Source organism: Trichomycterus rosablanca, chromosome 16, assembly GCF_030014385.1.
Source record: "Trichomycterus rosablanca isolate fTriRos1 chromosome 16, fTriRos1.hap1, whole genome shotgun sequence".
Classification (NCBI taxonomy): domain Eukaryota; kingdom Metazoa; phylum Chordata; class Actinopteri; order Siluriformes; family Trichomycteridae; genus Trichomycterus; species Trichomycterus rosablanca.
In genome coordinates, this window is record NC_086003.1 from 9,579,303 (window position 1) to 9,593,077 (window position 13,775).

The 13,775-nt window shown below is 38.4% G+C and overlaps 1 protein-coding gene across 1 annotated transcript in view; it reads left to right on the top strand.

The window, feature by feature from the left end:
- The first annotated feature begins 6,536 nt into the window (after positions 1-6,536).
- The window catches only part of ap3b1a (adaptor related protein complex 3 subunit beta 1a), an 81,805-nt gene continuing 74,566 nt past the window's right edge, over positions 6,537-13,775 (top strand). The window contains exon 1 of the mRNA XM_063011085.1: positions 6,537-6,806. Within this exon, the coding sequence (XP_062867155.1) occupies positions 6,691-6,806 (116 nt within the window). The 5' untranslated portion in view covers positions 6,537-6,690. The remainder of the gene's footprint in view (positions 6,807-13,775) is intronic.

A 13,775-nucleotide genomic window follows, 5' to 3' on the forward strand; every position in this document is an offset into this window, starting at 1 on the left:
AACCCCCTTTCAATCAATGCTTCGATTACTCTGAATGAACGGCATGCATGTCCTAATTGTTGGGTTTGTTTTGTTTTCAATACTCTACTACACTTTCAAGTAAATTTTTTGCTATGTAGAAATAGCATTTCTACTAAAAACATTGATTTATCAAGTTAATGGTGTTGGACTGCTATTTTTTTGAACACCACTGTAAGTCTTGTCATTTTCTGGTTAGTCCCACTATAGTGGTGTTGTCAGCGAACTTCACTATAGTGTTAGAGGAGTGGATGGGTGCGCGATTATGTGTAAATAGAGTGAAAAGGACTGGACTGAGAACGCAGCCCTGTACTGCTCCTGTGTTCAGGGTAAGAGTGGACGATGTGTGGTTGCCCACTCTTACGTTCTGCGGTTTGTTAGTGAAAAATACCAGAATCCATGAGCAGAGTGTGTTGGTTACTTCCATTTTGCTAGGATTGTCTATCAGTCTATTATAATAAAATAAAATTAAAGTCCACAAATAGCTTCCTATTGTATTTGTTACGATGCTTCAGATAGGACAGGGTTATGTGAATGGCAATCAGACTGCATCACCTGTCAATCTGTTTCCACGGTAGGCAAACTGGTGGCTGTCCAGATCAGTGGGGATGTTGGTTCCGATGTGTTAGGACAAGTCTTTCAAAGCACTTCAATCAGTGAGACAGCTGGCTGATTGCTTTTTGGGCACAGGCACGGTAGTGATGGGTCTGAGTCATGTTAAAGATGTTAGTATACAACCCTGCCAATTAGTATACATCCTGCTGCTTTGGTGATGTCAATCCTCAGAGTGGATATGGTGCTATAAGGCAGGTGCAGGCACCTCCCTGGATAGTGGTGGTCTTTGAGTTCTCACTCTGCTGTTGAGTTGACAACAGTGTGGAAAGAACTGGTTTAGGGTGTCAGGAAGCATGCCGTCATAGCTGGTCTGTGGGGTGCTGTTCTTGTAGTCCGTTAGGGTTTTAACGGACATGCTGCAGGAATTGTTGTTTTCAATGTTGACCTCAATGCGCTGCTGTTATCTGCGCTTGGCTTCTTTAATGCCCTTCCTCAGTTTTCTCCGGGCATTACTAGCCAGCATGTCCCCGACCTATAGGCAGCATCCCTTACCCTTGGCTTTTGGTTTGGGAACATCTTCATGGTCTAGGTGGTCAACAAGCATCAGTGCAAAAAGCTATGTAAGCCAAAACAGATGAGTTGTATTTCTCTGAGTTTAAACTATATGTAAATCACTCCCAGTATGTGTTTTCAAAACAGTCCTGCAGCAGTGGGTTCTTAACCCCAGTCTTGGATAGTTTTAACAGCTGGTCATGCTCTGCAGATTAGAAGTCTGTAAGATAGAATAATTTCTATTGATATGTGGTCAGACGGGACAAGGTGTGGAGATGGGACAGCTTTATATGCTGCTGCTGAGTTATTGGTGTAAACCTGATTAAGGTGGGATAATGATTATTCCGCTGGGTTCCTCAGAACACAAGATCCCCAGTGGAATAGATGTCAGGCTTTTGAAGGTGTACTCCTGACATTGATTTCCATTTTTCAGCTGTACGGCTCGACAATAATGTAAAGGTTCACCAAGTGATTGAGCAGGTAAACTGTTTATCCAATTAACAAACAATTTAAGTTACTTTGAAAAATAATATATCACACAAATTCAAAAAATAACAGTTAGATGTCTTATTAATCCAACCTCTGGTTTCTCATTCCAAATAATAATAATAATAAGTTGAACTTATATAGCGCCTTTCTCAAACCCAAGGTCGCTTTACATTAAAGGTAACAAAACACACCGGAAAATAAACCGGAGATGAGCACAACAACAACAAATAAACTTCCAATATCTCTCTAAATACTATTAACAGACTCTGCTTGCTTAGAAGTTATGTTTTGTCCACAATTTTCACCACATAGAACCCTCCTATGGCATACTGCTGACAAAACAGTTGAGGGAAAAATCCTTATTTTATCTGTATTTGATGAGTTTGGTAATGTACTTCTAAATGAGCAATTTATGACTAAACTTGATTTTCTTATTCCTTTTAAAGAGTATAATTTTTTAATTATAATTCTAGTGGCCTGACCAGAGCTTTACGGAGCCTTAGTGTAAAGTGAAAATACAGTCATTGCTGCTTTTAAGTAGAATAAGCATATGATTAAAACTTGATGAATCTTTCAGAGCCAAACCAAACTGTTCCAATATACCTATTCTTTCTGAGTTCACTTCTTCAATTCTTTTAACTTAGTAAAAACAAACAAAAAAGCACTAGATGTGTTTGTATTTTTGTGGGTGTGTAAGTTTTAAGTTATCCCATATACAGTCAAGCTGGTAAGTCTGCACACTCCTTTCACCTTCTCCAAGTTTTTTTTTTCTATTACAGACTCATTTTACAATAGATTAAGTTCTTTTTTTGCCTCAAACATCTACACACACTCACCAATAATTACGAAGTGAAAACAGGGGTTCGAAATTTGCAATTTTATTTTACTGACAAAAATTGTTTATTTAAGGGTTACATATCTGTGCACACCCTTAGCCTAACACTTGGTTGATGCACCTTTGGCAGCAATTACAGCTTCAAGGCGTACAGCTTGGCACATTTGTTTCTGGACATTTTTGCCCATTCCTCTTGGCATATCCTTGTAAGCTCCATCAGGTTGGATGGGGAACATCGGTACACAGCTATTTTCAGCTCCTTCCACAGATGTTTGATTGGATTCAGGTCTGGGCTCTGGCTGGGCCACTCAAGGACATTCACAGACTTTCTCTGAAGCCACTCCTTCGTTCTTATGGCTGTGTGCTTCGGGTCATTGTCATGTTGAAAGGTAAACCTTCACCCCAGTCTGAGGTCCAGAGTGCTCTGAAGCAGGTTTTCTAATAGGTTCTCCCATCTCCACAAGGATACGCTGGAGCTCTGTCAAAGTGACCATCGGGTTCCTGCTCACCTCCCTGGCCAAGGCCTTCTTCCCCAATCACTCAGTTAGGTCTAGGAAGATTTTTGGTGGTTCCATTTATGAATGATGGTGGCCACTGTGCTCTTTGGAACCTGTAAAGCTGCAGCAATTTTTCTGTACCCTTCCCCAGATCTGTGCCTTGACACAATCCTGTTTCTGAGGTCTGCAGATTATTCCTTTGACCCCATGGCTTGGAGTTTGCTCTGTTATGCACTGTCAACTGTGGGACCTTATATAGGCAGGTGTTGGCAGTCCCCAGTCATGTCCAATCAATTGAATTTACCACAGGTGGACTCCAATTAAATTGTAGAAACATCTCAAGCAGTATCAGTGAAAACAAAATGCACCTCAGCTCACTTTTGGGTGTCATATCAAAGGATGTGCACACTTGTGTACATATGATATTTTACATTTTGAATTTTAATAAATTAGCTAAATAAATAAATAAAACGTGGAGAAGGTGAAAGGGGTGTGCAGACTTTCTGACTTGACTGTATTAATACTTTGTACAATAACAATACAATACAAGTTGTAATGACTTTGTTACTTGTGCTAATTCTGTATCCTGTCGAGTTTTTGTACATTTCAATTAAATTGAAATGTTTAATTAAAAAAAAAAACACAAAAGCATGGATACCCTGGACTAATAGAGGATTCACGTCCCAACCAGGACTGTGAGAGAGAATTTCAGCAGGCTGCTTATAAATATAAAACGCACGAATATTTTCCATATATAGTGCAATGTGTAGTATGCAGTTTTGCGCAATTTTAAACGTTTATGCAATTTTCTTTGATAGCTCTGCAGTGGCACCTGCTGGCCAAACATATATTACACAGTAAAGTTTGCTTGTCGTTAATAGCCCAATCAAATACAAGCAAAACGGTGACAGTGGGAAGCCAAGCTTAGATAATAGGCTGGTTTCTGTAGACAGCCCCACCTGTAGATTGAACCCAAGACCCTTTTACTGTCAGGCCACCGTGCCGCATATATATATACAGGTCCTTCTAAAAAAATTAGCATATTGTGATAAAGTTCATTATTTTCCATAATGTAATGATAAAAATTAAACTTTCATATATTTTAGATTCATTGCACACCAACTGAAATATTTCAGGTCTTTTATTGTTTTAATACTGATGATTTTGGCATACAGCTCATGAAAACCCAAAATTCCTATCTCAAAAAATTTGCATATTTCATCCGACCAATAAAAGAAAAGTGTTTTTAATACAAAAAAAGTCAACCTTCAAATAATTATGTTCAGTTATGCACTCAATACTTGGTCGGGAATCCTTTTGCAGAAATGACTGCTTCAATGCGGCGTGGCATGGAGGCAATCAGCCTGTGGCACTGCTGAGGTGTTATGGAGGCCCAGGATGCTTCGATAGTGGCCTTAAGCTCATCCAGAGTGTTGGGTCTTGTGTCTCTCAACTTTCTCTTCACAATATCCCACAGATTCTCTATGGGATTCAGGTCAGGAGAGTTGGCAGGCCAATTGAGCACAGTAATACCATGGTCAGTAAACCATTCACCAGTGGTTTTGGCACTGTGAGCAGGTGCCAGGTCGTGCTGAAAAATGAAATCTTCATCTCCATAAAGCTTTTCAGCAGATGGAAGCATGAAGTGCTCCAAAATCTCCTGATAGCTAGCTGCATTGACCCTGCCCTTGATAAAACACAGTGGACCAACACCAGCAGCTGACATGGCACCCCAGACCATCACTGACTGTGGGTACTTAGTCTTCCTCCAGACTCTGGCACCTTGATTTCCGAATGACATGCAAAATTTGCTTTCATCCGAAAACAGTACTTTGGACCACTGAGCAACAGTCCAGTGCTGCTTCTCTGTAGCCCAGGTCAGGCGCTTCTGCCGCTGTTTCTGGTTCAAAAGTGGCTTGACCTGGGGAATGCGGCACCTGTAGCCCATTTCCTGCACACGCCTGTGCACGGTGGCTCTGGATGTTTCTACTCCAGACTCAGTCCACTGCTTCCGCAGGTCCCCCAAGGTCTGGAATCGGCCCTTCTCCACAATCTTCCTCAGGGTCCGGTCACCTGTTCTCGTTGTGCAGCGTTTTCTGCCACACTTTTTCCTTCCCACAGACTTCCCACTGAGGTGCCTTGATACAGCACTCTGGGAACAGCCTATTCGTTCAGAAATTTCTTTCTGTGTCTTACTCTCTTGCTTGAGGGTGTCAATGATGGCCTTCTGGACAGCAGTCAGGTCGGCAGTCTTACCCATGATTGCAGTTTTGAGTAATGAACCAGGCTGGGAGTTTTTAAAAGCCTCAGGAATCTTTTGCAGGTGTTTAGAGTTAATTCGTTGATTCAGATGATTAGGTTAATAGCTCGTTTAGAGAACCTTTTCATGATATGCTAATTTTTTGAGATAGGAATTTTGGGTTTTCATGAGCTGTATGCCAAAATCATCAGTATTAAAACAATAAAAGACCTGAAATATTTCAGTTGGTGTGCAATGAATCTAAAATATATGAAAGTTAAATTTTTATCATTACATTATGGAAAATAATGAACTTTATCACAATATGCAAATTTTTTGAGAAGGACCTGTATATAACAAAGCATGCAGAGTAAAAGATGGACTACAGTCAGTAATTGTTGAACTACAATATATATATATATATATATATATATATATATATATATATATATATATTGATTTGCATTTCTACACTGCCCCAACTTTTCCTCACATGGGGTTGTACTTTAGCTGTTAACAGCTTTTACAAAACAGTTTCTTTTCATGAATATAAATTAAAATAAAATAAAAAGTCAATTGCTATAATAATAGAATCCACAATTTTACTAGACACTTTTCAGACCTTCTGGGGTGCTCAGGTGTGCTTTCTTGAAGACTTTACCAACAGTCCTTGATCATTAATTAAGTAGCTATAAAAATCAAGACGTGTTTAAAGTTGTATTGTGTACACAAAAGCCATCTCAGTGACTCAACAGACAAGTGATGCATTTGTCCACTGGTTTTGCATGAGTTAAAGTACTTGTGTATTTTGAAGATGATGTTCTCAATATTTCCATCTAGTGTGTCTGCCCCATAGTGGACACAGTTGTTCAAGACGTGTGCTGGCCTGCTCACACCTATCAAAGCATTGTATTATAAATTATAATGACTTCTTTTAAGTTTGTAAAACGTTCTTTTCCTTCTTCACAACAAAGAATAGCAACTGCTGACAGCAAAAGCAGATTTTTTGGCAATTTAGAGGCAAATGATGACGAATGATCAACCTATGTACGGGCCTCGAGTACTGATGCTTAGCATCCATGTGGCATTTCAGTATTAGTACTGACAGTGTAAATTGTTTATACCGTAGATTATACGATTTACAGCCGATGTAATTCTTTAAAAAACGCAATGTCTGGTTAAACTATAATAAACTGCTCAGGCTGGCTTTGTTAACAATCGCTTCAAATAAACGATACAAGATTTAGTCGTTAGAAGAGCAGGTCAGGCGTTAGCGCTGACTTATTAGTAGAGTCACGCGGCTGTCATGTGACTCAAACTTCTCCAACTCATACTTCCGGTTGTGTGTGGAAGGAGGAAAAGTTGCAAATCGAGAAAAAAAGCATTTCGTAACTTTGAACCATCGTCAATCTGATTTATCGTCCGGAATATATCACAAACGCCATTTAGTGTATACAGTTTCCACCTACTTTAATACTGCATATAAAGGAAGATTCGATATTACAATGTCTGCGAATAGTTTGTCGTACAATGATCAAGGAGGAGCGGAGACAGCAGTGGAAGCTGGACAGGAGACCACTCCAACCACCGGCTTTGGTCTCTTCAGTACAGACTTCAAAAAGTAAGTATGCATATATAAAGTCTATTTTTATTTTACTTTCAGTACGAACTCCTACTGTGCATGCGCAGTGATGTGTCGGGCTGATCTTACCAGCGTTTGCCAGCCTGACATCTGTACATATAAATCTGTACCTGTACCTCAAATAACAGGATAAAGGCTGCATAATGAAGTGTATTTAAGTGTATTATGAAGCGTAATAAAGCACCATTACGTTAACAGACATTTTGCGATATACAATTCACAGCGCTTTTAAGTGACGTGTAGATCTTGTGAATAAATACATGCCCCCAGAACCCTGTGATGTTTGGAAACAACTTATACAAAGATGCTTGTCTGAGATGACATAATCACTGTCACTAACACAGCTGCACAGAGTTCTATTTACAGTTAACTGCATCTAATCAGTAAGAAAAAACTTTGACACTTCAATATGTGGGATTTCTTTAACACGAGACAACTAACAGAGATTCCATAAAGTCAGATATTGGACCCACGAGTTTGCTGTTTACTATAATAGTAAACTATAATGTTGCAACGGAAAGTCAAGAATCACTTATATATACTATAAAATACTTTTTACTTATATTTATACTTAATAAAGAATATTTAACAGGTGATGTCAACAGGTAATTGTAATCATGATTTGGTACAAAAGCAGTAACCGCAAAAGGCTGAGTTTTAGAGATGCAAAAATGAGCAAATTTTGAAATGTTACTGACAGCAATGTTCCTCAAAATATTGCAAGAAATATTTCTCCCTTTCACAGTGCATATTACCATTTAATAATTCAAGAAATTTGGATCCCTCAGACGGCACTGCATCAAGAACAGTCCTTCATCAGTAGATATAACCACATGGGCAAGGAATTACTTTACAAATCTTTGTCAGTCACTACAACACAGAGTTACCTTCACAAATAATGCCCCTTCAAACATTACCACGTAAAAAAGAGGCCCAGAAGCAGCATTAAGTTCTCTGGTCTTGGAGGAATCTGGAATGGAACATCACACAGTGGGAATGTGTATTGTAGTCAGACAAATCAGTATTTCATTTTTTTTTTTTTAAATGGACGCTGTGTGCTCTAGACCAAAGACAAAAAGAACCATTCAGACTATTATCAACAAGAAGTGCAAAAGCCAGGGTTTGTCATGGTATGGGGTTGTGTCATGGCATTTGGATGGCACCATTACAAATTGGTAAATGCGTTACCATCCCAACTTTTTTGGAATGTGTTGTACATATACCTCAAATAGCAGGATGAAGGCTGCATAATGAAGTGTATTCAAGTGTATTTTGAAATGTAATAAAGCACCATTACATTAACAGGCAATATACAATATACAAATCACAGAGTGGTATTAAGTGATGTGTAGATCTGCAAGTGACACAACCGCAGTCATTAACACAGCTGCACAGAGTTCTATTTCCAGTTAACTGGATCTCATCAGTAAGAAAAAACTTTGACACTTCATGATGTAGGATTTCTTTAACATGAGACAACTAACAGAGATTCCATAAAGTTAAATACTGGACGCATGATTTTGCTATTTACTATAATTAAAAAAGTATTTAATGTTTCAATGGAAAGTCAAGATCACTGGCCAGTAATACAGCCATTAAATAGCAAGAAAAATATACGATCTCATCTATGAGCCTATTTTTGAGTCTTAACAAAACATGTACATTAGGAGTGTCATACAGCTGGAAGTCATGACAGTGATGCCATTAAAAACAAATGTAGCAAAAGCTAACACAAAACCTGGACAACTGAGCAATGAAAAAAAGTAAGTAAATTTAGTATATTTCTTACATCCAAATACATTTATTTTTGTAGAAACCAAACCCACATTGTCTTCTGCTAACTCTCCAGTATAGTTTGAATTAAATAGAAGTACAACTATTCAAGTGCCTCCCCGGTAATCAAAATTAAGCATTAAAATTTAAGTAGTTCTCTGCCAACTTTACATCTGTCAAAGAACTGCAAAATCTCCTTGTTGAACATCCAACCACAGCCCATTTAGAACTTGACTAAGTGCATTCCAAGAAGGGCTAAAGCTGTTCTGGAAGCAAAGGCTTAATGTACAGTATATGCTTGTTTAAGGCCTAAACCAAATGTTTTACCATCTGTAATAAGTTTAAATGTGTAAAACCAGCAGGGGGCAGCATGTGACCAGTAAATTCCAAGACCATACAAAGCTTATACTACAGTATATAACAGGGGTGTCAAACTCATTTTCACCGAGGGCCATATCAGCATTAATGTGGCCCTCAAAGGGCCGATTGTAACGTATTCTGCTGTGATTGCAGTCTGTTGTTTTTCTTGGAGGCTAAATTCTGCATTCATATTGTCCTCCTTTACCACAGACACGGCCTCATAACACAAGAGACACAAGTTTTCTCTTCCTGAAGCACAAACTTGTTTTCATTTTCATTACATTTCCTCCTTCTGCTTAATTATCTTCTTGTACATTTTGGGATTATGTGTAAATATTTCTTAACATCATCTACTAGCGGGATGTGTCACTTTTCAGGTCACAAAATCAGCATGCATTTTGAGAGATGCACTTAATGTAGGCTTTTACAGTGTATTTTAAGACAACTGTTCTGCCCTCACTAATAGTTGATCCCCCTTGCTCAGCTAGACAGACAGACAGACAGCTCTCTTCAGAATACAGTCGGTTTTATTTGCTTCCCAGCTGTGTTATACACTGTGTGCACCAGAATGAAGTAAAAATACAAACAATAAAAACAATAAAGAACTTAATACAGTACAAGCACACAGCTGTAGTTAAGTGTTACATCTGGTACAATATGAGATTTAACCAAACGTAAAATAGCGCTAACGAGTTAGCATTTTGTGTAAAGATACTAACTGCTATAGTAACAGCAGTTATTGTATTGTATTTAATTACGGTAAATTTGTAACCAAAACGCTGTGATATACTCACTAAACATTTACTAACAACTGAGAATATAAACGCCACTACTACTTACAGACGATGCTTTGGTATTATATTGCAAGATAATTATTTATATTTATTATTATTGTTTACATTACTACCCGCGTTCTTTTGCCGTAAAAGTCACATGGCTTCTCAGCGAAGGTCAAAGTTAGTTGCCATGACTACGATGTCACTGGTTGCCGTTTAAAGGCGCAGGACTCCCATTAAATTATAAGCGTGTCTCTGTACCTACTTGAACCATCACAACAATCGTACAGTCGCTTAAGCTCTCATAAAATGACGTGGCGGGCCGGATCTGGCCCGCGGGCCGTGAGTTTGACACCCCTGCTATATAACGAAGTCATAATTTAATTGGGGGTTCTTTAAGTATTTTTGAGGTAGTGCACATAATAGGCCATTGTTTGAACCCAGGCTGTTAAATGTTTTGACATCTTACACTGTACTAGACTTCATTGTCCTTGTGATTTTCAAGTCAAGTCAACTTTATTTATATAGCGCTTTTTACAATGGACATTGTCTCAAAGCAACTTTACAAAATCCAGGACCAACAGATACAAAAACCCCTGTTGAGCAAGCCGAGGGCGACTGTGGCAAGGAAAAACTCCCTTAAAATTACAGGAAGAAACCTTGAGAGGAACCAGACTCAGCAGGGCCCATTCTTCTTGGGTGGTCTGGAGGATACTTTAAATAAATAGGATTTACACAAATCATACAAACACAATTAAAATGAACTAAAAGTTATAACTGGCAATAAATAAAGAAATAAATAATAATAGAGTTATTATTCGGTCTAGTCTTTAATAAAGTCTGTAGTTAGTTCTTGTCATTTTTGGTGCAGTTACTCCCGACCCGTCACATCTGGCAGAAGTTGGCACTGCAGTCTCGGCTTTAATCCTTAACCTCGGTGGGTAAACAGGTTTCCATCAGAATGCCCTTGGGGTAAAACAATAGAGAATGTACATAATGTACAATGCTAGTTAAGTAAAACAGTTTTACAGAGAGTTTTAGACTCCGGCAGCCCTAATTATTACAGCATAACTAAAAGGGAGAGACAGCTCCCACCTCCCCTACCCAAACCAGAGTGATCGGACAGGAGAGGCAGAACGACAGCAACCCAACATCCCTGATCACCACAAGTTTCTATGACCAAGAACCCCCAAGCTCTGCACCTTTGTCTGTACTAATCAAAAGCCTGAGAAAATAAATATGTTTTCAGTCTAGACTTAAACATTGAGATTGTGTCCGAATCCCGAACAGAGGCAGGAAGATTATTCCAAAGTTGTGGAGCTTTGTAAGAAAATGCTCTTCCACCAGCCGTGATCTTTTTAATTCTAGGAACTATAAGTAACCCTGCATCTTGTGAACGAAGTGGACGCGCTGGGTTGTAGTGATTAATAAGCTCACTCAGATACTGTGGAGCCAGACCATGTAGCGCTTTATAAGTTAGTAAAAGTATTTTGTAATCAATGCGGAATTGAACTGGCAGCCAGTGAAGAGATGATAGTACAGGACTAATATGATCAAATTTTTTAGTTCTAGTTAGCACTCGAGCTGCTGCATTTTAAACTAACTGGAGTTTGTGTATGGATCTACCAGAGCATCGCCTTCGGCCTTTTCCTCATTGTTAGTAATGTTTCTTTAAAACGACCAGTGTTCCACATAATGATGCACTTTAGATAAATACCGTTAATCTTTTAAAGCGCTTTTATAACTCAGTTCTTGTTGTGGTACATAACTGTTTTTCACAATTTGCTTAAATTGTCCTCCTGTTTATAACCCTCCTCATCTTTTGTCAAAAGTATTTATTTTTATGCTTTGTCCATGTGGTGAAAGTATATAATTGTCAGTAAGTTGTTTTGTTGTAAGTATATAAATTGTTTAGGGTGGCACAGTGGCTTGGTGGGTAGCACTGTCGCCTCATTGCAAGAATGTCCTGGGTTCGATACCCAGGTGGAGTGGTTCGGGTCCTTTCTGTGTGAAGTTTGTATGTTCTCCCCGTGTCTGCGTGGGTTTCCTTTAGGAGCTCTGGTTTTTGCAAGTGAGGTGAATTAGAGATACAAAATTGTCTGTGACTATGTTTAACAATAAACTTGAACTGATGAATCTTGTGTAACCAGTAACTACCAGTCCTGTCATGAATGTAACCAAAGTGTGTAAAACATAATGTTAAAGTCCAAATTAAATAAATAAATAAATGAATGTAATAGAAATTATTTATGTATACACATGTACTTTGAAATATGTATATATATTCATACGTATCATAACCGTATGATTTTTGGGACAGTGGTAGCCTAGTGGGTAGGGCTTTGGGCTATCAACTGAAAGTTTGAGAGTTCGAATCCCAGCTCTGTCATTTAGCCACTGTTGGGCCCTTGAGCAAGGCCCAAAACCCACAACGGCTGACCCTGCGCTCTGACCCCAGCTTCCAAACAAGCTGGGATATGCGAAGAAAGAATTTCGTTGTACTGTACACCTGTATGTGTATATATGACAAAGGCATGGCGATATATGGAGATTTTATAAAATATCTATATATTTTCATAGGCGATATAGGATATATCGATATAGATGTTGCGTTCCAATTAGATCCGACAGTTCGTCTTTCTCTTCTCCCAGTTTGTCTCTGCACATGTTCACCTTGCCCCGCCTCTCTCCCTCTCTCTGAACACAACTCGCCCCTCCCCACCGCCAATTCTTTCTGCCCTCAGAACACATTTCTGTAAGTAAAACTCCCATGATAGCATGGAGACGGTTGAGGAGCTGCTTAGTAAAAAGAATAATAATGGCTGTTATTTGGAGATGGTTCGGATTCAGTGGTGGAGAAGTGTCAGATGAGCAGCAGAATAATGTACTCTGTAGAGAATGCCAAAAACAAGTCCAGACAAAAGGTTCGAGGTCCGTGTACCTTTGGTCATTCGTTTTTCACTTCAAATCCCAAAGTTGAAAAACAAGAAAACGAGTCGTTATTCGTTTCAAAAACCAATACTGGAAAACGGAAATAAACATGCACGCACTGACATGCACGTATTTACTTCATATATAAACAGTGTAAATCATGCAAGTGTTGAGACAGTAATAATAACGTAACGGTGCGTCTCCTGTTGTTCTGACTTGTGCGTTTGTATATGTGACGTACATATATTTGCTCTATCTGTAAAAACAAACATTTTGGGGAGTGATTTCTATACTGGATGTTGTACGTGATCATGTTAGTTTATCATATTTTTTTACACCCCTCACACCCCTCACATGTTTGGACTTTATACATTAGTATAAAGTCCAAACATGTGAGGGGTGGTTTAACGAGAACGCTACTTTTAATGTCACACAAGCTCAGTGCAAAACAACAGAAGAACATGAGCACAGCCGGAAACAATCAATTCTGAGCTCCCTACACAATTGCTCCCTGCGCCCTATAGTGCACTTAACATTCTTAAAGAGCCAGACAATATATTTGTAATTTACATTACACGACAGGTGAGACGTTAGAAAACAACAAACTTTTTCTTAGAATAGTTCTTCTTTTGTTTTTTAAGGAAAAATAGTTCTTGTGTGAAGCTTCCCTAGCATGAATCTTAATAAAAGTGCCTGTAAAAAATTTGGAACATATAGCTTTGTCTTAGAAGTGTCTTTTTGTTATTACCTTATGGGATGAAAAAATATCGAGATATATATCGTATATCGCCATTCAGCTAAAAAATATCGAGATATTGTTTTTGATCCATATCGCCCAGCCCTAACATATACTTTAAAGAACACATTTTAATAAACATATTAAACAAACCATATAGAACAGCATTACCTGCTTGAAAATTAAAAATCAGTTCATTCAGATTGTAAGGTTTTACCTAAATTTTTAGAAACTACAGTAATACCTACATAATAATAATAGTAGAAATAATACATATTTTTCTTAGTTTCACAAGAAAGCACACAAAATTCAAAGAAAAATAACAATGAAATATCTTAGGTTTACACTTTCTGCAATAAAATAAAAGTCAAA